This window comes from Ranitomeya variabilis, chromosome 7, assembly GCF_051348905.1.
Source record: "Ranitomeya variabilis isolate aRanVar5 chromosome 7, aRanVar5.hap1, whole genome shotgun sequence".
Classification (NCBI taxonomy): Eukaryota; Metazoa; Chordata; class Amphibia; order Anura; family Dendrobatidae; genus Ranitomeya; species Ranitomeya variabilis.
The window spans coordinates 240,155,953-240,180,024 of NC_135238.1; the positions used below are offsets into that span (position 1 = coordinate 240,155,953).

Here is a 24,072-nt window from a genome sequence, read left to right on the forward strand (position 1 = left end):
TGCATGTCTCGCGGCTGGTGGGCAGTCCCTGCGTGTGTTGCGGGTGAACAGCTGAGAGATATGCAGCAGCAGGTACGCAAACATTTATCGAGCACCCGAGCACGCTCGCTCATCACCATTATCCACCATCCGGACTCTCCTGTGTTACAACCTTTCATCTATTCATCTCTTCCCTCCACGTCCAGAGAGATTAGCTACAGTAATGGGTTGTAAACTTCTTGGTTATGTTGTGCACCGTGGACGAAGGAACATCAAGATCTCTGGAGATGGATTTGTAACTTTGAGATTGTTGATATTTTCAACAATTTGGGTTCTGAAATCCTCAGACAGTTCTCTTCTCCTCCTTCTGTTCTCCATGCTTATTGCAGCACAGATTGCAAAGATGGAGGTAACTTTTTTTTTTAATCTGGTTTCAGGTGTGATTACCTACTGTATCCTCACCCATCCCTTGTAGATTGGGGACAGGGTCCTCTCTCCTCCTGTACCAGTCGTGGACTTGTATTATTCAAGATTATTGTACTGGTTTTTATTATGTATACCCCTCCTCACATGTAAAGCGCTATGGAATAAATGGCGCTATAATAATAATTTTCATACTGCCCACACCTGTTACTTGCCACAGTTGAGTGTGAACGAGCATCACATGCTTGAAATTAGCCGGATTACGTACGGTAATGCTCTTTTAATGAGTCCATGACAGCACCCACTGGAGAGATGGGGATCCGCCCCAAGGAACAGGAAACCTACAGAGACATAAAAGGGGGCGGTCCCCCTCTCCTCCTCAGTTTAATTTCAGAGTACCCGGAGGACCGCCAGTATTAGTCATCCATTACAATGTATCATCAGAATATAAACTTCCTAGAATTACATTGGCTTTTAATTAGGGAGGGATGTGACTGGGTGCTGTCATGGACTCATTAAAAGAGCATTACCGTAAGTAATCCGGCTATTTACCCTTCGCCATGACAGCACCCACTGGAGAGATTTCCAGAGACCAACACCTAGGGGGGGACCACCGTGCTGAGGATAGTCCTGCCAAAGTGTAGGTCAGAGTCGGAAGACAGGTGAAGCCTGTAGTGATTATAGAAAGTGGAAGGAGCCAACCATGTTGCAGCCTTACATATATCCTCGATTGGCACGTTCCCTTTTTCGGCCCAGGAAGAAGCCATGGCTCTGGTGGAATGCGCTTTGATGCCCTCCGGAGGTTCTTCATTTTTCATGGAATAGGCCAACCGGATAGCGTCTCTTATCCACCTGGATAATGTTGCTCTTGTGACTCCATATCCTTTCTTTTTGCCCTGGAAGGATATGAACAGAGCCCTACTCTGCCTCCAACTACTAGTTTTCTCAATATATTGCAAAACTACTCTCCTGACGTCTAGAGTATGAAAATTTTGTTCTTCAGGAGTAGAGGGGTCTTTAAAGAAAGTAGGAAGATGTATCTCTTGTGACCTGTGGAACTTCCCTGCTACCTTAGGAAGGTATAAGGGGTCCGGTTTTAAGATTAGTCTGTCATGAAATGTGAGAAGGTAAGGTTGATCTATCGACAAGGCCTGAATGTCGCTGACTCTCCTAGCCGATGTTAAGGCTACCAAGAAGGCTGTCTTTAGCGACAAATGTTTCAAAGATGCTGTGTCTATAGGCTCAAACGGAGATTCTGTTAGAGAGTCTAAGACTAGATTTAGATCCCAAGGAGCTACCCTAGGTATGTGGATAGGAGTAACTCGTTCACAGGCCGTGATGAAGCGGGATACCCATTTATTACCAGCAATATTATGGCCATAGAGGGCACCCAGAGCGGACACCTGGACCTTTAGTGTGTTAACTGACAGACCTAACTCTTTCTGTAGAAATTCTAGTATAGATTTTATTGGGACTTCAGAGGGGTTTGGACTAGTATGGAACTGAAGAAACTTCTTCCATACTTTGGTGTAAATTTTTGTTGTAGATGGTTTCCTGCTAAGCAGGAGTGTATCAATTAGGCCTTTTGAAAACCCCCTGGAATTTAATATCTGCCTTTCAAATTCCAGGCCGTCAGGTGGAGGCTGTCCACCTGAGGGTGGAAGAAAGGTCCCTGAGAGAGAAGGTTTGGGATTGAGGGAAGGACCCAAGGATCCGTCACCGACATTGACCGCAGGCACGAGAACCATGGTCTCTTAGGCCAGAATGGCGCTATCAGTATTATCCTGGCCTGCTCTTCCCTGATCTTCCGTATTACTTGTGGGAGCAGAATTATCGGAGGGAAAGCATACGCTAGTTTGAATTGCCAGGGTGTTTGAAGAGCATCTAGAATGTCCGGGTGATCTGCACGGGACCGAGATGCGAATTTCTGGACTTGTTTGTTCCGTTCTGTAGCGAACAGGTCTATCTGGGGCTTGCCCCATAACAATGTTATTTTGTGGAAAATGTGAGGATTGAGACACCATTCTCCTTGGTGAAGAGTGTGTCGACTTAGAAAGTCCGCTTGTTGATTGTTCTCTCCTTTGATGTGGACTGCCGAGAGGGACAACAGATGCTTTTCGGCCAGGATTAAGATACTGTTTGCGGAAGACACTGGAGCGTCTGATCTTGTGCCGCCTTGTTTGTTTAAATACGCCACTGTCGTAGTGTTGTCTGAACAGATTCTGACGTGGCTTCCTCGTAGCTGTGGGAGAAATTGACGCAGTGCATAGTTTACCGCATTCAATTCTTTCAGGTTTGATGAATATAAATCCTCATTCTTATCCCAGGTTCCCTGGCAGAATCTATCTCCCATGTGTGCGCCCCACCCGTGGGGACTAGCGTCCGTAGTTATCGTGTGGGATGGTGATATTACCCAAGGGACACCCCCCGCTAGGTTGTTTTTATCTAGCCACCACACTAAGGAGGATAAGACTTTCTCGGATAAAATTATTTTTGATTCAAGGTGCCCCAGAAACTTTCTCTGTTCCCGAAGTATCTGATGTTGCAATGTTCGGGTATGAAGTTGTGCCCACTGAACGGCTGGAGTACAGGAGGAGAGGGATCCTAGCAAGGACATTCCTGCTCTCCGGGACATTTGAGGTTTGTGAATGGCCGCCACAACTTTACCCTCTATAAGAGATATTTTTTCTTGGGGAAGTAGACATTTTTGTTTTATGGAATCTAGATTAAACCCTAAAAATGTCTGAAGAGAAAGTGGGATGAGTCTGGATTTTTTATAGTTGACGATCCAGCCCAGGCTTTCTAAGGACGAGACAGTGTCAGCTAATCGTTCCGCACACTGAAGGGATGAATTTCCTACAACTAAAAAATCATCTAAGTAGGGAATGATTAATGTGTCTCTCTGGCGAAGGTAGGCCATTACTTCTAACATTACCTTCGTGAAGATCCTGGGTGCCGTGGAGAGACCGAAGGGCATGGCTGTATACTGGAAATGATGAATCTCCCCCTCAAGAGTTACTGCCACTCTTAAGTATTTTTGATACCTACTATGGATAGGGAGATGGTAGTAGGCATCTTTTAAATCAATGCCGCCCATTCTACAATTTGGAAAAAGGAGCTTAATGGCCGATCTAATAGACTCCATTTTAAACGTATAATTTTTAATAAACGTATTGAGTTTTCTAAGATTTATAATTGTTCGAAATGAACCATCGGGTTTAGGGCTTAAAAATAACGGAGAGTAGAACCCTTTACCCTCTTGTCCCTTTGGCACCCTAACTAAAACATTTTTAACTATGAGACTTCGAATTTCCAGTTCAAGGGCCCTCTGTTGCACTGGTGAGGAAAGGGCTGTTAAAATAAAGGAATCATGGGGAATTTGGAGGAATTCTATTTTCATTCCTTCCTTAACAATATTTAGAACCCAGGAACTTGACGTGATTTTTCGCCATTGGGGAAAGAAAAATTTTAACCTGCCCCCTACTGGGGTGTCTGGTGTTTCAGAATTTGTTGTCTCTACGGAAGGGGGGGCCTTTAAACATAGTGCCACCCTGTTTTCCCTCTCTTGTGGCCCATCGTGACGATCTTTCATTTTGTGTTCTTTTCCCGAACGGCCTCTTCCTAAAGGTCTTCCTATAGAAAGGAATTGAGGGGTCAGGGAAGGCTTTTTTCCTCTCTTTTGCTTTTTTGAGGATCTCGTCTAATGCTTTCCCAAACGAAAACTCACCCTCACACGGAATAGCGCAGATCTTAGCCTTTGACTGCGTATCCCCCTTCCAGCTCTTCATCCATAACGCACGTCTGGCATTATTAATCAGACCCGCTGATCTTGCTGCAAGGCGAAGAGAGTCAGCCGAAGCATCGGCCATGAATGCTGCTGCACCTCTAATTAGTGGTATCGCATCCCGCAATTTTTGTCTGGAGACCCCCTGTTCGATCTGTTGATCCAGCTGATCAATCCAAACGAGCATGGATCTAGCTGTGCACGTGCTGGCAATTGATGGCTTAAATATGCCCGTGGAAGCCTCCCATGATCGTTTTAGTGACGATTCTGCCTTCCGATCTAGAGGATCAGAAAGTAGGCCCGCATCCTCGACTGGTAGAGCTGACTGTTTTGAGGTGGAGGCGACTGCAGCGTCCACCTTAGGAATTTTAGTCCATGAAATTAACTCCTCATCATTAACCCCTTTCTGACATCTGACGTACTATCCCGTCGAGGTGGGGTGGGCCCGTATGACCGCCGACGGGATAGTACGTCATCATCGATCAGCGGCGCTCACGGGGGGAGCGCGGCCGATCGCGGCCGGGTGTCAGCTGCATATCGCAGCTGACATCCGGCACTATGTGCCAGGAGCGGTCACGGACCGCCCCCGGCACATTAACCCCCGGCACACCGCGATCAAACATGATCGCAGTGTACCGGCGGTATAGGGAAGCATCGCGCAGGGAGGGGGCTCCCTGCGGGCTTCCCTGAGACCCCCGGAGCAACGCGATGTGATCGCGTTGCTCTGAGGGTCTCCTACCTCCCTCCTCGCCGCAGGTCCCGGATCCAAGATGGCCGCGGCATCCGGGTCCTGCAGGGAGGGAGGTGGCTTACCGAGTGTCTGCTCAGAGCAGACACTTCGTAAGCCTGCAGCCCTGCACAGCAGATCGTCGATCTGGCAGAGTGCTGTGCACACTGCCAGATCAATGATCTGTGATGTCCCCCCCTGGGACAAAGTAAAAAAGTAAAAAAAAAAATTTTCCACATGTGTAAAAAAAAAAAAAAAAAAATTCCTAAATAAATAATAATAAAAAAATATATATTATTCCCATAAATACATTTCTTTATCTAAATAAAAAAAACAAAACAATAAAAGTACACATATTTAGTATCGCCGCGTCCGTAACGACCCAACCTATAAAACTGCCCCACTAGTTAACCCCTTCAGTAAACACCGTAAGAAAAAAAAAAAAAAACGAGGCAAAAAACAACGCTTTATTACCATACCGCCGAACAAAAAGTGGAATAACACACGATCAAAAAGACTGATATAAATATCCATGGTACCGCTGAAAACGTCATCTTGTCCCGCAAAAAACAAGCCGCCATACAGCATCATCAGCAAAAAAATAAAAAAGTTATAGTCCTGAGAATAAAGCGATACCAAAATAATTATTTTTTCTATATTTTAGTTTTTATCGTATAAAAGCGCCAAAACATAAAAAAATGATATAAATGAGATATCGCTGTAATCGTACTGACCCGACGAATAAAACTGCTTTATCAATTTTACCAAACGCGGAACGGTATAAACGCCTCTCCCAAAAGAAATTCATGAATAGCAGGTTTTTGGTAATTCTGCCTCACAAAAATCGGAATAAAAAGCAATCAAAAATGGTCACGTGTCCGAAAATGTTACCAATAAAAACGTCAACTCGTCCCGCAAAAAACAAGACCTCACATGACTCTGTGGAGCAAAATGTGGAAAAATTATAGGTCTCAAAATGTGGAGACGCAAAAACTTTTTTGCTATAAAAAGCGTCGCTGGTTTCACACTTGCGTTTTTGTCTGCAGCATTTTTTGCACAAAAAAACGCATGCGTTTTTTCCCTATATTTAACATTGAAAACGCATGCGTTTTTTCCCTATATTTAACATTGAAAACGCATGCGTTTTTTTTGTACGCGTTTGGTCGCGTTTTCAAATGCATGCGGTTTTTTTCTGCATGCGTTCATTTTCAGAAATACAACCTGCAGTATTTTTTTGCGTTTTTAAGCACATGCGTTTGTTTGCGTTAAAAACGCATGCATTTTTATCGAAAAAAAACAGAAAACACACTGAAAAGCCACCCACCACCATCAAGGTGATAAAGGGATCCAAACCCTAACCCTAACTCTACCCCTAACCTCACCCCTAACCGTTTAATGAACATTTTCTGACAGTCATAGTGCCACGTATTTCAGTGCCACGTATTTCAGTGCCACGTATTTCAGTGCCACGTATCACGTATTTCAGTGCCACGTGTTTCAGTGCCACGTATTTCACGTATTTTCACGTATTTCAGTGCCACGTATCACGTATTTCAGTGCCACATATTTTAGTACCACGTATTTCAGTGCCACGTATTTCAGTGCCACGTATTTCAGTGCCACGTATTTCAGTGCCACGTATTTCAGTGCCACGTGTTTCAGTGCCACGTATTTAAGTGCCACGTATCACATATTTCAGTGCCACGTATTTAAGTGCCACGTATTTAAGTGCCATGTATTTCAGTGCCACGTATTTCAGTGCCACGTATTTCAGTGCCACGTATTTAAGTGCCACGTATCACATATTTCAGTGCCACGTATTTCAGTGCCACGTATTTCAGTGCCACGTATCACATATTTCAGTGCCACGTATTTCAGTGCCACGTATTTCAGTGCCACGTATTTCAGTGCCACGTATTTAAGTGCCACATATCACATATTTCAGTGCCACGTATTTCAGTGCCACGTATCACGTATTTCAGTGCCACGTGTTTCAGTGCCACGTATTTAAGTGCCACGTATCACGTATTTCAGTGCCACGTATTTCAGTGCCACGTATTTCAGTGCCACGTATTTCAGTGCCACGTATTTAAGTGCCACGTATCACATATTTCAGTGCCACGTATTTCAGTGCCACGTATTTCAGTGCCACGTATTTCAGTGCCACGTATTTCAGTGCCACGTATCACGTATTTCAGTGCCACGTGTTTCAGTGCCACGTATTTAAGTGCCACGTATCACGTATTTCAGTGCCACGTATTTCAGTGCCACGTATTTCAGTGCCACGTATTTCAGTGCCACGTATTTCAGTCACGTTTAGGGTTAGGGTTAGGGGTAGGGTTAGGGCTAGGGTTGGAGGTAAAGTTAGGGTTAGGGTTTGGATTACATTTACGTTTGGATTAGGGTTGGGATTAGAATTATGGGTGTGTCAGGGCTAGGGGTGTGGTTAGGGTTACCGTTGGGATTAGGGTTAGGGGTGTGTTTGGGTTAGGGTTTCAGGTAGAATTGGGGAGTTTCCACTGTCCAGGCACATCAGGGGCTCTCCAAGCGCGACATGGCGTCCAATCTCAATTCCAGCCAATTCTGCGTTGAAAAAGTAAAACAGTGCTCCTTCCCTTCCGAGCTCTCCCGTGCGCCCAAAAAGGGGTTTACCCCAACATATGTGTTATCAGCGTACTCGGGACAAATTGAACAACAACTTCTGGGGTCCAAGTTCTCTTGTTATCCTTAGGAAAATAAAAATTTGGGGGGCTAAAAATCATTTTTGTGGGAAAAAAAAGATGTTTTATTTTCACGGCTCTGCGTTATAAACTAGTGAAACACTTGGGGGTTCAAAGTTCTCACAACACATCTAGATAAGTTCCTTGGGAGGTCTAGTTTCCAATATGGGGTCACTTGTGGGGGGTTTGTACTGTTTGGGTACATCAGGGGCTCTGCAAATGCAACGTGACGCCTGCAGACCAATCCATTTAAGGCTGCATTCCAAATGGCGCTCCTTCCCTTCCGAGCTCTGTCATGCACCCAAACAGTGGTTCCCCCCCACATATGGGGTATCAGCGTACTCAGGACAAATTGGACAACAACTTTTGGGGTCTAATTTATCCTGTTACCCTTGTGAAAATACAAAACTGGGGGCTAAAAAAATCATTTTTGTGAAAAAAAAAAAGAATTTTTATTTTCACGGCTTTGCGCTATAAACTTTAGTGAAACACTTGGGGGTTCAAAGTTCTCAAAACACATCTAGATAAGTTCCTTGGGAGGTCTAGTTTCCAATATGGGGTCACTTGTGGGGGGTTTGTACTGTTTGGGTACATCAGGGGCTCTGCAAATGCAACGTGACGGCTGCTGACCAATCCATTTAAGTCTGCATTCCAAATGGCGCTCCTTCCCTTCCGAGCTCTGTCATGCGCCCAAACAGTGGTTCCCCCCCACATATGGGGTATCAGCGTACTCAGGACAAATTGGAAAACAAATTTTGGGGTCCAATTTATTCTGTTACCCTTGTAAAAATACAAAGCTGGGTGCTAAAAAATCATTTTTGAGAAAAAAAATAAAAATTATTTTCACGGCTCTGCGTTATAATCTGTAGTGAAACACTTGGGGGTTCAAAGCTCTCAAAACACATCTAGATAAGATCCTTAGGGGGTCTACTTTCCAAAATGGTGTCACTTGTAGGGAGTTTCAATGTTTAGGCACATCAGGGGCTCTCCAAACGCAACATGGCGTCCCATCTCAATTCCAGTCAATTTTGCATTGAAAAGTCAAATGGCGCTCCTTCCCTTCCAAGCTCTGCCATGCGCCCAAACAATGGTTTACACCCACATATGGGGTATCAGCGTACTCAGGACAAATTGGCCAACATTTTTTGGGGTCCAATTTCTTCTCTTACCCTTGGGAAAATAAAAAATTGGGGGCGAAAAGATCATTTTTGTGAAAAAATATGATTTTTTATTTTTACGGCTCTGCATTATAAACTTCTGTGAAGCACTTGGTGGGTCAAAGTGCTCACCACACATCTAGATAAGTCCCTTAGGGGGTCTACTTTCCAAAATGGTGTCACTTGTAGGGAGTTTCAATGTTTAGGCACATCAGGGGCTCTCCAAACGCAACATGGCGTCCCATCTCAATTCCAGTCAATTTTGCATTGAAAAGTCAAATGGCGCTCCTTCCCTTCCAAGCTCTGCCATGCGCCCAAACAATGGTTTACACCCACATATGGGGTATCAGCGTACTCAGGACAAATTGGCCAACATTTTTTGGGGTCCAATTTCTTCTCTTACCCTTGGGAAAATAAAAAATTGGGGGCGAAAAGATCATTTTTGTGAAAAAATATGATTTTTTATTTTTACGGCTCTGCATTATAAACTTCTGTGAAGCACTTGGTGGGTCAAAGTGCTCACCACACATCAAGATAAGTTCCTTAGGGGGTCTACTTTCCAAAATGGTGTCACTTGTAGGGGGTTTCAGTGTTTAGGCACATCAGGGGCTCTCCAAACGCAACATGGCGTCCCATCTCAATTCCAGTCAATTTTGCATTGAAAAGTCAAATGGCGCTCCTTTCCTTCCGAGCTCTGCCATACGCCCAAACAGTGGTTTACCCCCACATATGGGGTATCAGCGTACTCAGGACAAATTGTACAACAACTTTCGGGGTCCATTTTCTCCTGTTACCCTTGGTAAAATAAAACAAATTGGAGCTGAAATAAATTTTGTGTGAAAAAAAGTTAAATGTTCATTTTTATTTAAACATTCCAAAAATTCCTGTGAAACACCTGAAGGGTTAATAAACTTCTTGAATGTGGTTTTGAGCACCTTGAGGGGTGCAGTTTTTAGAATGGTGTCACACTTGAGTATTTTCTATCATATAGACCCCTCAAAATGACTTCAAATGAGATGTGGTCCCTAAAAAAAAATGGTGTTGTAAAAATGAGAAATTGCTGGTCAACTTTTAACCCTTATAACTCCGTCACAAAAAAAAATGTTGGTTCCAAAATTGTACTGATGTAAAGTAGACATGTGGGAAATGTTACTTATTAAGTATTTTGCGTGACATATGTCTGTGATTTAAGGGCATAAAAATTCAAAGTTGGAAAATTGCAAAATTTTCAAAATTTTCGCCAAATTTCCATTTTTTTCACAAATAAACGCAAGTTATATCGAATAAATTTTACCACTAACATGAAGTACAATATGTCACGAGAAAACAATGTCAGAATCGCCAAGATCCGTCAAAGCGTTCCAGAGTTATAGCCTCATAAAGGGACAGTGGTCAGAATTGTAAAAATTGGCCCGGTCATTAACGTGCAAACCACCCTTGGGGGTGAAGGGGTTAAAGGGGTACTTCCTTTTGGAGGCTGACGGGAGAAAACCTCTCTGGTCCTGTTTCTCCCACTCCCTCTTTATCAGTGCCTTAACCGCAGGAATTACTGGGAATGCTCTTCTCTTCCTCTCTGCCAACCCTGCAAACATGATGTCTTGTGCAGTTTGGTCGTCTTTTGTATCCTCACAACCTATAGTATTCCTGATGGACTTTACTAGGTTGTCCACCCCATCAAGGGGAAAACAAGCTCGACCCTCAATGTCGGAATGTGTTGAGGAAGAGGATGACGCCTGCGAGGAGTCTGAGTGGATAACGCCTTCCTCCTCGGACTCAGAGCTGGATATAGCCTTTTCTTTCCCGGATTTTTTAGGGGGGGTACTGGCTTGTGAGATGGCCTGTAATTCCTCTCTAATTATGGCCCGTATATCTGTGACCGACATAGATGGACTCTGCATTGTTTCCGCCATACACTGATTGCAGAGTTTTTTGGGGTGGGAATCTGGGAGAGGCTCGTCACATAACGCACACTGTTTGTGCTTAGATTTTTGTCTCCTTTTGGCCTGGGTGAAGAAGACATTTGTGGAAAAGGGTGTCAGCTTTATAGGCAGAGGGGAATTACACTCACCCAGTGAAGCTGTACGGTACCGAAATAGGAGGTTGCGTCTTCCTGGATCTTGAATCCTTGGTCTCCCTCCTGTGGCTGGCATCTGAGGACCTTCTGCTGGCTGGCTCACCTGCTGGGTCCACTGTTTTGCCTGGGGACGACATGTTGCATCGCCTGTGCGTTTGCAACTACCCCCTTTTTATAGGCCAAGATCCGGTCAGCTTTTTTTTTTTTTCCAGTACCCCACAGCGGTGTACTGCGCCTGCGCGAGACCGCGCTTTCCCTCACCGCTGTGTGGGTGACCCGGAAGTGCTCACCCGCCCCGGGGCAGTATGGGGATTTTTACACCGCTTCCACGCACGCGCGGCCGCCATCTTGCCCGGCCTGCACTATGGAGCGGTGTGCCGGCTGCCGCTGTGCCTCAGATCCCGGACCTCATACCTGCCGGTCCGCGTCTGGAGCTCCTTCAGGGCCGCACCTCTGCCGCGTTGCCTCGTGGAACCGAGCGGCCTCTCCCGGACCAGGCGTTCCACATGCCGGGAAGACGAGGGGGGAGCCGTCTAGCGGAGTCTCCCCCGACGCTGCTTCTTCCCCTGCCGTTCTCGCGGAAACCGCACAGGCGGATGCTACTAGCCCAGGTACGCTGTAGCTCGGAGAATCCAGAGATCCTGTCCCCTGGGAACAGGAAACCTAAACTGAGGAGGAGAGGGGGACCGCCCCTTTTATGTCTCTGTAGGTTTCCTGTTCCTTGGGGCGGATCCCTATCTCTCCAGTGGGTGCTGTCATGGCGAAGGGTAAAAAAGTTGTTTACCCACAATTTCAGAAAGGTACCAACAATTTTGTCTGGCCCATTTTTGATGTTGCGTGTGTAATTATGTCCAATTTGCCTTTTTTCCTACTCTTTTGTGTTGCTTCAATACAAGAAGGAGAGAAGCAGGCAGGAGGAGAGAGGCGGTCAAGAGGAGAGAGGCGGTCAGGAGGAGAAAAGACGTCAGGAGGAGAAAAGAGGTCAGGAGGAGAGAGGCGGTCAGGAGGAGAAAAGAGGTCAAGAGGAGAGAGGCGGTCAGGAGGAGAAAGGAGGTCAGGAGGAGAAAGGAAGGCAGGAGGAGAAAGGAAGGCAGGAGGAGAGAGGCGGTCAGGAGGAGAAAAAAGGTCAGGAGGAGAAAGGAGGGCAGGAGGAGAAAGGAAGGCAGGAGGAGAGAGGCGGTCAGGAGGAGAAAGGAGGTCAGGAGGAGAAAGGAGGTCAGGAGGAGAAAGGAGGTCAGGAGGAGAAAGGAGGTCAGGAGGAGAAAGGAGGTCAGGAGGAGAAAGGAGGTCAGGAGGAGAGAGGCGGTCAGGAGGAGAAAGGAGGTCAGGAGGAGAAAGGAGGTCAGGAGGAGAAAGGAGGTCAGGAGGAGAAAGGAGGTCAGGAGGAGAAAGGAGGTCAGGAGGAGAGAGGAGGTCAGGAGGAGAGAGGAGGTCAGGAGGAGAAAGGAAGGCAGGAGGAGAGAGGCGGTCAGGAGGAGAAAAAAGGTCAGGAGGAGAAAGGAGGGTAAGACTAAAAACAGAAGGGCAGGAGTACACAGGAGGAGAAAGGAGGGCAGGAGTACACAGGAGGAGAAAGAAGGGCAAGAGGAGAAAAGAGGGCAGGAGGAGAGAGGCGGTCAGGAGGAGAGAGGCGGTCAGGAGGAGAAAGGAAGGCAGGAGAGAGGAGGTCAGGAGGAGAAAGGAGGTCAGGAGGAGAGAGGATGGCAGGAGGAGAAAGGAGGTCAGGAGGAGAAAGGAGGGTAAGACAAAAAACAGAAGGGCAGGAGTACACAGGAGGAGAAAGGAGGGCAGGAGGAGAAAGGAGGGCAGGAGGAGAGAGGCGGTCAGGAGGAGAAAGGAAGGCAGGAGAGAGGAGGGCAGGAGGAGAAAGGAGGTCAGGAGGAGAGAGGCGGGCTGTTGGGGATAAGAGGTCAGGAAGAGAAAGGAGGTCAGGAGGAGAAAGGAGGCCAGGAGGAGAAAGGAGGCCAGGAGGAGAAAGGAGGCCAGGAGAAAGGAGGGCAGGAGAAAGGAGGGCAGGAGAAAGGAGGCCAGGAGAAAGGAGGCCAGGACTAAGAACAGAAGGGCAGGATTACACAGGAGGAGAAAGAAGGGCAGGAGGAGAAAGAAGGGCAGGAGGAGAAAGAAGGGCAGGAGGAGAAAGAAGGGCAGGAGGAGAAAGAAGGGCAGGAGGAGAAAGGAGGGTAGGAGAGAGGCAGGCAGGAGGAGAGAGGCGGACAGGAGAGAGGAGGGCAAAAGGAGAAAGGAGGGCAGGATGAGAGAGGAGGGCACGAGTAAACAGGAGAGCAGGAGGAGAGGGCAGGAGGAGAGGACAGGAGAGAGAGAAGGCAGGAGGGGTCTGGGGATGCTGCAGAAGGATGGTCGCCCACAGGTAATGACCGGCAGTGTTCCTGGTCTGTTCCCCATCATCGCTCCTGCCCCATAGAGGCAAATAACAGGAGCAACAACGATAAGGCAACGCTACTTTTTGATACTTTGTTACTTATTACTTTATGTTTCAGCATTATACAAACAAATAATAAAAATAAAGATTTTCTGGAAACTGAACATAAAGACGATGAAATTATCGTCTCTTCAATACTAAGGAAATCCTGGAGACATCGCCTGTTGGTGGCTCTTGAGGGCCGGATTGGGGAACACTGCATTAATGTATCGTAATAAATCTGTGCAGACGCGGGGAACGCTGCGCACGACCGTCCACCGGGATCATCAGCCGTCATCTGCCTGTATCTGTGCCGCCTTTTATTTATCAGCCATTTGAGGCGGTGCAGAGGCCGACTGTAGGCCAGGTTATTATACCGATACCCTCTATTACTCTCTGTTATCAGCTGCTCCTCTGCTGCCGTATTTCTGGCCCTTTAACACGACCTGCATTTTGAGGTTAACTCTTTCCTCCCGTCCTGTCCACCAGGAACCGGGCGACCATAGTGATGACCTGCGGGTGCAGCAGACAGTCCAGCAGCTCGTCGCTGGTTATGGCGCCCGTTTCCCCAGCTGATCTCGGCCGTTTTGCCTCTTTTTCTCCAGGCTCCTCGTTAGTTAATGAAGGTAACACGGGGATAAAGCAGTGACGCAGCGGAGAGCGGCCCCTGGACCGGCCCGGCCGCGCCTCGTCCTCCCTCCTCCGCGCCTCGTCCTCCCTCCTCCGCGCCTCGTCCTCCCTCCCCCGCGCCTCGTCCTCCCTCCCCCGCGCCTCGTCCTCCCTCCCCCGCGCCTCGTCCTCCCACCCCCGCGCCTCGTCCTCCCTCCCCCGCGCCTCGTCCTCCCTCCCCCGCGCCTCGTCCTCCCTCCCCCGCGCCTCGTCCTCCCTCCCCCGCGCCTCGTCCTCCCTCCCCCGCGCCTCGTCCTCCCTCCCCCGCGCCTCGTCCTCCCTCCCCCGCGCCTCGTCCTCCCTCCCCCGCGCCTCGTCCTCCCTCCCCCGCGCCTCGTCCTCCCTCCCCCGCGCCTCGTCCTCCCTCCCCCGCGCCTCGTCCTCCCTCCCCCGCGCCTCGTCCTCCCTCCCCTGCGCCTCGTCCTCCCTCCTCCGCTTCATCTCCGGCTCATCTGTATTAGCGGCGTTTTCCGTCTCACTTTCCGCCATCTTGTGCTCCGTGAAGGCAGAAACCGCAAGATTCAAATACTGCAGGTTCGTTTTGTGAGTCGTCGCCTCCTCCTGCAAAACACAAGGGGAGTGGAAGCCACCGAAGGGTTAATGATCCTGAGACGCCGCGGACCTCAGACGATGCGGGAAAAACTGCCGAGACGGCGACTTCTCCGCAATATTCCTGTCCCTCCAGAGACGCCGGAAACAAAGTCCGATAGAACCAATAACGAGGCGGAGACCGAAAACCCCAGATTATCAGACATTCTGGATTATTGGACAGTAATAGAATGGTCGCCAGTCAGGGCAGACTTACAAAGGGTTAATGCTTCTTCCAGACAGACATCTGCTTCTGTGCTGGAAATAGTCGCCAGATTATCAAATGTTCTGGATTATTGGATGTCATGTAAGAGGGTCCACGGTAACAACCACATGTTCATTACTGAGAGAGACCCCCGAACAACAGACGCCGCAGCCGAGGGGTCACCCCACTATGTCCCGATACACAGGAACGCTCGGCTCTGAGTCTCTGCCAGACTCCGCCCTCCTCCTCCCCCCCGATACGGACTCCGCCCTCCTCCTCCCCCCCGATACGGACTCCGCCCTCCTCCTCCCCGATACGGACTCCGCCCTCCTCCTCCCCGATACGGTCTCCGCCCTCCTCCTCCCCCCGATACGGTCTCCGCCCTCCTCCTCCCCCGATACGGTCTCCGCCCTCCTCCTCCCCGATACGGACTCCGCCCTCCTCCTCCCCGATACGGACTCCGCCCTCCTCCTCCCCGATACGGACTCCGCCCTCCTCCTCCCCGATACGGACTCCGCCCTCCTCCTCCCCGATACGGACTCCGCCCTTCTCCTCCCCGATACGGTCTCCGCCCTCCTCCTCCCCGATATGGACTCCGCCCTCCTCCTCCCCGATACGGACTCCCCCCTCCTCCCCGATACGGACTCCGCCCTCCTCCCCGATACGGACTCCGCCCTCCTCCTCCCCAATACAGACTCCGCCCTCCTCCGACGATACGGACTCCGCCCTCCTCAGACGATACGGACTCCGCCCTCCTCAGACGATACGGACTCCGCCCTCCTCAGACGATACGGACTCCGCCCTCCTTCTCCCCGATACGGACGCCGCCCCGGAACGGACTACGCCCTCCTCCTCGATACGGACTCCGCCCTCCTCCTCCCCAATACAGACTCCGCCCTCCTCTGACGATACGGACTCCGCCCTCCTTTGACGATACGGACTCCGCCCTCCTCCGACGATACGGACTCCGCCCTCCTTCTCCCCGATACGGACGCCGCCCCGGAACGGACTCCGCCCTCCTTCTCCCCGATACGGACTCCGCCCTCCTTCTCCCCGATACGGACGCCGCCCCGGAACGGACTACGCCCTCCTCCCCGATACGGACTCCGCCCTCCTCCTCCCCGATACGGACTCCGCCCTCCTCCTCCCCGATACGGACTCCGCCCTCCTCCTCCCTGATACGGACTCCGCCCTCCTCCTCCCCCCGATACGGTCTCCGCCCTCCTCCTCCCCCCGATATGGTCTCCGCCCTCCTCCTCCCCCCGATACGGTCTCCGCCCTCCTCCTCCCCGATACGGACTCCGCCCTCCTCCTCCCCGATACGGACTCTGCCCTCCTCCTCCCCGATACGGACTCCGCCCTCCTCCTCCCCGATACGGACTCCGCCCTCCTCCTCCCCGATACGGACTCCGCCCTCCTCCTCCCCGATAAGGACTCCCCCCTCCTCCCCGATACGGACGCCGCCCTCCTCCTCCCCAATACAGACTCCGCCCTCCTCCGACGATACGGACTCCGCCCTCCTCCGACGATACGGACTCCGCCCTCCTCCGACGATACGGACTCCGCCCTCCTCCGACGATACGGACTCCGCCCTCCTCCGACGATACGGACTCCGCCCTCCTCCGACGATACGGACTCCGCCCTCCTCCGACGATACGGACTCCGCCCTCCTTCTCCCCGATACGGACGCCGCCCCGGAACGGACTACGCCCTCCTCCTCGATACGGACTCCGCACTCCTCCTCCCCAATACAGACTCCGCCCTCCTCCTCCCCAATACAGACTCCGCCCTCCTCCGACGATACGGACTCCGCCCTCCTCCGACGATACGGACTCCGCCCTCCTCCGACGATACGGACTCCGCCCTCCTTCTCCCCGATACGGACGCCGCCCTGGAACGGACTATGCCCTCCTCCCCGATACGGACTCCGCCCTCCTCCTCCTCCTCGATACGGACTCCGCCCTCCTCCCCCTCGATAGGACTCCGCCCTCCTCCTCCTCGATACGGACTCCGCCCTCCTCCTCCTCGATACGGACTCCGCCCTCCTCCGATACGGACTCCGCCCTCCTCCGATACGGACTCGCCCTCCTCCTCCCCGATACGGACTCCGCCCTCCTCCTCCTCCCCGATACGGACTCCGCCCTCCTCCTCCTCCCCGATACAGACTCCACCCTCCTCCCCAATACGGACTCCGCCCTCCACCTCCTCGATACGGACTCCACCCTCCTCCTCCCCGATACGGACTCCGCCCTCCTCCCCCCGATACGGACTCCGCCCTCCACCTCCTCGATACGGACTCCGCCCTCCTCCTCCCCGATACGGACTCCGCCCTCCTCGATACGGACTCCGCCCTCCTCCTCCCCGATACGGACTCCGCCCTCCTCCTCCTCAGATTTCTGAATTATTAGATGCCAGATTAGGAGGCATTTTACTCCTTTGGCGGTGCGGATAAAGGAACTTTCCAGAGTGGTTTTCGGCCGATCGTGTGTCCGCGGGTAACAGAGTCGCTGCCGCATTGTGTCCATAGAGCCGGACTGTCAGTATTCTGCTCCCTGCACTCACCTCGGTCGGGTTCAGCCAATCACCGGAGCTCTCTGCGCCCTCCACAGACTTAAAGGCACAAACCACCGTCCGGGCTATGGCCTCCTCCACCCGAGCCGCGTGGTCCGAGTCCTGCACAGCACAAACACGACAGTGGTATTATTACACGAGGATCACGGGGTTATCTGTGGTGTTTCATAGGACTGCAGGTGACATCTACTACATTATCTGTACTCAGAGTTATCACGGGGTTATCTGTGGTGTTACATAGGACTGCAGGTGACATCTACTACATTATCTGTACTCAGAGAGTTATCACTGTGCTATCTGTGGTGTTACATAGGACTGCAGGGGACATCTACTACATTATCTGTACTCAGAGTTATCACTGTGTTATCTGTGGTGTTACATAGGACTGCAGGTGACATCTACTACATTATCTGTACTCAGTTATCAGTGTGTTATCTGTGGTGTTACATAGGACTGCAGGTGACATCTCCTACATTATATGTACTCAAAGTTATCACTGTGTTATATGTGGTGTTACATAGGACTGCAGGTGATATCTACCACATTATCTGTACTCAGAGAGATATCACTGTGTTATCTGTGGTGTTACATAGGACTGCAGGTGACATCTACATTATCTGTACTCAGAGAGATATCACTGTGTTATCTGTGGTGTTACATAGGACTGCAGGAGACATCTACTACATTATCTGTACTCAGAGTTATCACTGTGTTATCTGTGGTGTTACATAGGACTGCAGGTGACATCTACATTATCTGTACTCAGAGAGAGATCACTGTGTTATCTGTGGTGTTACATAGGACTGCAGGTGACATCTACTACAGTATCTGTACTCCGTTATCACTGTGTTATCTGTGGTGTTACATAGGACTGCAGGTACGCCCAGGAGTGACCTAATGATGACCTTCCAGATTTTCCCGCAGGACGGCTCCGTGGGGGTCGGCGTTGGCTTCGTTATCACGTTACATTTTTAATGAGCGCCTGTGGAGATATAAACGGCGGCGATGATGGACGGCGCCATCTGAATCTCATTACACAATGGAATAAATCTGCCGCCAAATCCTTCCTCCGATTTACATTCACGGCAATGTGAGATTGTGCAGGACACGGCGATCAGGGACTGGACTACTCCCCCCATCATGTCGGCTTACACAGTGCGGGAACACAGAGCTGAGAGCCAGACACCGCAGAATTGTGAGTGCAGCTCTGGGGAAGCGCTGAACACCCTGCAGCAGATACACGTGCGCTCTGAGGTTCTGTGGCGTTGTCTCGTTACTTTGTGTCGGATCGGCTCGTCCTGAATATTGCGCTCGTCTCTATCCACCGGTCATCGATCGCCGCCGTTATATCAGGGCAGCGACGGCTTTATCGCTTGTGTATATAGTTACTGTCTCGCGCCTCCAGAAAATGCATTTCTCTTTACTTGTATTGATCGCGGTAAGATGAGCATCGCACACTCCAACAGCAGCTCAATGACCGTGGGACTGATCCTATAAGCCTTACATGGGGCTGCTGGTGGAGCTCAGACCGAGAAAGCAACGTAGCAAATATCAAAAAGAAAATCTTTATTACTTACTAAAATCCACCAGAGAGCAGGCGCAGACGAGGGCGAGGAACGCCGCGCGGAGCAGAACACGGCGCCTGCAGGGCAGCACACGGCGGCTGCAGAGCGGAACACGGCGGCTGCAGAGCGGAACACGGCGGCTGCAGAGCGGAACACGGCGGCTGCAGAGCGGAACACGGCGGCTGCAGAGCGGTACACGGCGGCTGCAGAGCGGTACACGGCGGCTGCAGAGCGGAACACGGCGCCTGCAGAGCGGAACACGGCGGCTGCAGAGCGGAACACGGCGCCTGCAGAGAGGAACACGGCGCCTGCAGAGAAGAACACGGCGCCTGCAGAGAAGAACACGGCGCCTGCAGAGAAGAACACGGCGCCTGCAGAGAAGAACACGGCGCCTGCAGAGAAGAACACGGCGCCTGCAGAGAAGAACACGGCGCCTGCAGAGAAGAACACGGCGCCTGCAGAGAAGAACACGGCGCCTGCAGTGTTGTGAATTCCGCTCTTGGGCTCCCTCCGGTGGTTGTAAGTAGCACTTTTGTGAGTTCTGCTCTTGGGCTCCCTCTGGTGGTTTTGAGTGGTAAGGCTGCTTCTTGGATTTAGCATCAGCAGCTGCTTCCACTGATCGTCTTTCTGGCTCGGCTATTTTAGTCTGGCCTTATCCCTCAATCAATGCCAGTTGTCAATTGTTCCTGCTTGGGGTCACGACTCTCTTGGATTTCCCTGACACTCTGACCTGTTCAGCAAAGATAAGTCCTTGCTTGTCCTTTTGCAGGCCTCTTGTTGTGGACTTTATTGTTCAGCACATTCTATGTTTTGCTCATTTGTCCAGCTTATCAGTATGGATCTATTCAGCTAAGCTGGAAGCTCTGGGCGGCAGATTTTGCCCTCCACACCTTTAGTCAGGTGTGGAGATTTTTGCATTTCTCTGCGGTGGACTTTTCCTTCTTTTGAGATGCATTCAACTCATTTTAGGCCAGTTGTACTGTTGTGGACTGGTAATTTAGGAGCGACATGCGACTAGCTCTGAGCAGGTGGTAACTATACTGACCGCAGTTCCTGATCTTAACACAACACTAGCAGTAGCCGTGGGATGTTCCTGTCACTCCCTGGACACCTCGTCACAGCCGGAGAACTAGCTACCCCTAAAGGTAGAAACAGGAAAGCTATCTTGCCTCAGAGAAAATCCCCAAAGGATAGGACAGCCCCCCACAAATAATGACTGTGAGTGGAGAAGGAAATGACACACGTAGAATGAAACAGGATTTAGCAAAGGAGGCCAATTCTAGCTAGATAGATAGTACAGGAAAGAACACTGTGCGGTCAGTAATAAAAACTAGAAAAAGTCCACCGCAGAGAAATGCAAAAATCTCCACACCTGACTAAAGGTGTGGAGGGCAAAATCTGCTGCCCAGAGTTTCCAGCTTAGCTGAATAGATCCATACTGATAAGCTGGACAAATGAGCAAAACATAGAATGTGCTGAACAATAAAGTCCACAACAAGAGGACTGCAAAAGGACAAGCAAGGACTTATCTTTGCTGAACAGGTCAGAGTGTCAGGGAAATCCAAAAGAGCCGTGACTCCAAGCAGGAACAATTGACAACTGGCATTGATTGAGGGATAAGGTCAGACTAAAATAGCCGAGCCGAAAGACGATCAGTGGAAGCAGCTGCTGATGCTAAATCCAAGAAGCAGCCATACCACTCAAAACCACCAGAGGGAGCCCAAGAGCAGAACTCACAAAAGTGCTACTTACAACCACCGGAGGGAGCACAAGAGCGGAATTCACAACAGTGCAGAGCAGAACACGGCGCGTGCAGAGCAGAACACGGCGCGTGCAGAGCAGAACACGGCGCCTGCAGAGCAGAACACGGCGCCTGCAGAGCAGAACACGGCGCCTGCAGAGCAGAACACGGCGCCTGCAGAGCAGAACACGGCGCCTGCAGAGCAGAACACGGCGCCTGCAGAGCAGAACACGGCGCCTGCAAAGCGGAATAGGGCAGCTGCAAAGCGGAACAGGGCGGCTGCAGAGAAGAACACGGCACCTGCAGAGCACGCTCATCCTGCAGGGAGGCACAAATAAATCCCCCTAATAAATGACAAGGACCCCTGAACTGCGGAGGTCGGCACCCTACACAGCCGGCACAATGACTCGCATGGCCATAGTCCCCCTGGTCCGCTCTCATACAGAGGTTTTGTGGACGGTAACCTGCGCCGGACTCATTACACCACATATACCCGCCAGCACCGGATATAACGGCCCGTCCACCCCGTTATTAATGATGCGGATTTACCAGCTCCAGCCAGGAGTTGACGCTAACAGTGACTTCATCCACAGACTCCACGTAATGCCACCATCGTCGTGGGACCACAAGCACCTGCAGGGGCGGTAAGAGCGGGTGTTACACAGCAGTCACATTACACACATTACGGGTCTGCGGGGCGAGCTCGGGGGTCGCTGAGCGGCACATTACTGCCCCCCGCTCTATTTTTTTCCTTTCCATCGCTCTGAGCCCTGCTCCTCACAGCAGCAGGGTTGGTGCACTGGAGCAGGTCAGTGTTCCTCAGCACCAGACATTTTCCCCGTATAACTCACTGTCCCGGGCGGCGGCCAAAGAAAGCAAAAAAAAAAAACGGATAATGAGGACGGATTTAACGCGCCGAGAATGACAGGAACCGCTGCCAACAATCTGATTTACATCTAAAGACTTAAAATCCATCCGGACTTATTCTCCACAATCATCCGCCTGCTGATCACTGCCCTGAGAGTTTGTTACAGTGTGTCAGTGCAGGGCTGTGATCACATGCAGAAGGCGCACAATGAAAGGGCGGCAGCGCTGCAGACTGGAAGACGATGGGCGGTAAACGGCAGCGATGCGTCCACAAAACAAAAATCACCAATAATAAAAAGCATCCGAGCGACAAGAAAATCCTCTGGTGATCCTCACACTGACCAGCAGGTGGAGCCCTGAACATGTCACAGACTCCGCTGGTGACAACATAGCAGAGCTCAGAGCGTACAGATAACAGAAGCGGAATATTCCCAGGACCAAGGCTTTATATAGGTTCAAACAAGGCGAACAACAACGCTCCGCACCATCTCATCTGTGCACTCACCAAGTCACACACTGCCAGGGCTATCTTACACAAATATTGTTCTGTGCAAAACCCCCAAAGGTCAACACTGTCTGATGGCAAACAACCTGATGTGTGATAGTGGAGGAGGCCAAAATGGGCCGGCAGACAACACAGAGACACGGTAAGACCCTGTGTGCAGCCACCACTAGGGGGAGCTCCCTGTATACAGAGATACATGATAAGATCCTGTCTGCAGCCACCACTAGGGGGAGCTCCCTGTGTACAGAGATACATGATAACATCCTGTCTGCAGCCACCAGTAGGGGGAGCTCCCTGTATACAGAGATACATGATAAGATCCTGTCTGCAGTCACCACTAGGGGGAGCTCCCTGTATACAGAGATACATGATAAGATCCTGTCTGCAGCCACCACTAGGGGGAGCTCCCTGTATACAGAGATACATGATAAGATCCTGTCTGCAGCCACCACTAGGGGGAGCTCCCTGTATACAGAGATACATGATAAGATCCTGTCTGCAGCTACCACTAGGGGGAGCTCCCTGTATACAGAGATACATGATAAGATCCTGTCTGCAGTCACCACTAGGGGGAGCTCCCTGTATACAGAGATACATGATAAGATCTTGTCTGCAGTCACCACTAGGGGGAGCTCCCTGTATACAGAGATACATGATAAGACCCTGTCTGCAGCCACCACTAGGGGGAGCTCCCTGTATACAGAGATACATGATAAGATTCTGTCTGCAGCCACCACTAGGGGGAGCTCCCTGTATACAGAGATACATGATAAGATCCTGTCTGCAGTCACCACTAGGGGGAGCTCCCTGTATACAGAGATACATGATAAGATCCTGTCTGCAGTCACCACTAGGGGGAGCTCCCTGTATACAGAGATACATGATAAGATCCTGTCTGCAGCCACCACTAGGGGGAGCTCCCTGTATACAGAGATACATGGTAAGATCCTGTCTGCAGCCACCACTAGGGGGAGCTCCCTGTATACAGAGATACATGATAAGATTCTGTCTGCAGCCACCACTAGGGGGAGCTCCCTGTATACAGAGATACATGATAAGATCCTGTCTGCAGTCACCACTAGGGGGAGCTCCCTGTATACAGAGATATATGATAAGATCCTGTCTGCAGCCACCACTAGGGGGAGCTCCCTGTATACAGAGATACATGATAAGATCCTGTCTGCAGTCACCACTAGGGGGAGCTCCCTGTATACAGAGATACATGATAAGATCCTGTCTGCAGTCACCACTAGGGGGAGCTCCCTGTATACAGAGATACATGATAAGACCTTGTCCACTAGTGGTTTGCAGCCAATCATCACCATCGGCCACTAGTGGTCTGCAGCCAATCATCAACATCGGCCACTAGTGGTCTGCAGCCAATCATCACCATCGGCCACTAGTGGTCTGCAGCCAATCATCACCATCGGCCACTAGTGGTCTGCAGCCAATCATCACCATCGGCCACTACTGGCCTGCAGCCAATCATCACTATCAGCAGCTACTGGTCTGCAGCCAATCATCACTATCAGCAGATGCTGGTCTGCAGCCAATCATCACTATCAGCATATACTGGTCTGCAGCCAATCATCACTATCAGCAGCTACTGGTCTGCAGCCAATCATCACTATCAGCATATACTGGTCTGCAGCCAATCATCACTATCAGCAGCTACTGGTCTGCAGCCAATCATCACTATCAGCAGATGCTGGTCTGCAGCCAATCATCACTATCAGCATATACTGGTCTGCAGCCAATCATCACTATCAGCAGCTACTGGTCTGCAGCCAATCATCACTATCAGCAGCTACTGGTCTGCAGCCAATCATCACTATCAGCATATACTGGTCTGCAGCCAATCATCACTATCAGCATATACTGGTCTGCAGCCAATCATCACTATCAGCAGCTACTGGTCTGCAGCCCTCGCGCTTCTCTGGAGAAATCTGAGCCTTCAGTGGAGGTATGAGCGCTGCAGTCTGTTAGTGGCAGCTGATTGGCTGCAGCGCTCAGTTGGTATAACAATGAGAGTGTTGGGAGACCTGGTGCTGACACGGCTGGTGCGGCCCTGGTTGTGG

At 50.6% G+C, this 24,072-nt stretch overlaps 1 protein-coding gene across 1 annotated transcript in view; it reads right to left on the reverse strand.

Annotated features, from left to right (window-relative positions):
* The window catches only part of HSPBAP1 (HSPB1 associated protein 1), an 86,690-nt gene that overhangs the window by 24,743 nt on the left and 37,875 nt on the right, over positions 1-24,072 (reverse strand). The window contains exons 6-8 of the mRNA XM_077275249.1: positions 21,172-21,255; positions 17,308-17,418; positions 14,432-14,513 (exon numbers count right to left, since the gene is read on the reverse strand). Of these exons, the coding sequence (XP_077131364.1) occupies positions 14,432-14,513; positions 17,308-17,418; positions 21,172-21,255 (277 nt within the window). The remainder of the gene's footprint in view (positions 1-14,431; positions 14,514-17,307; positions 17,419-21,171; positions 21,256-24,072) is intronic.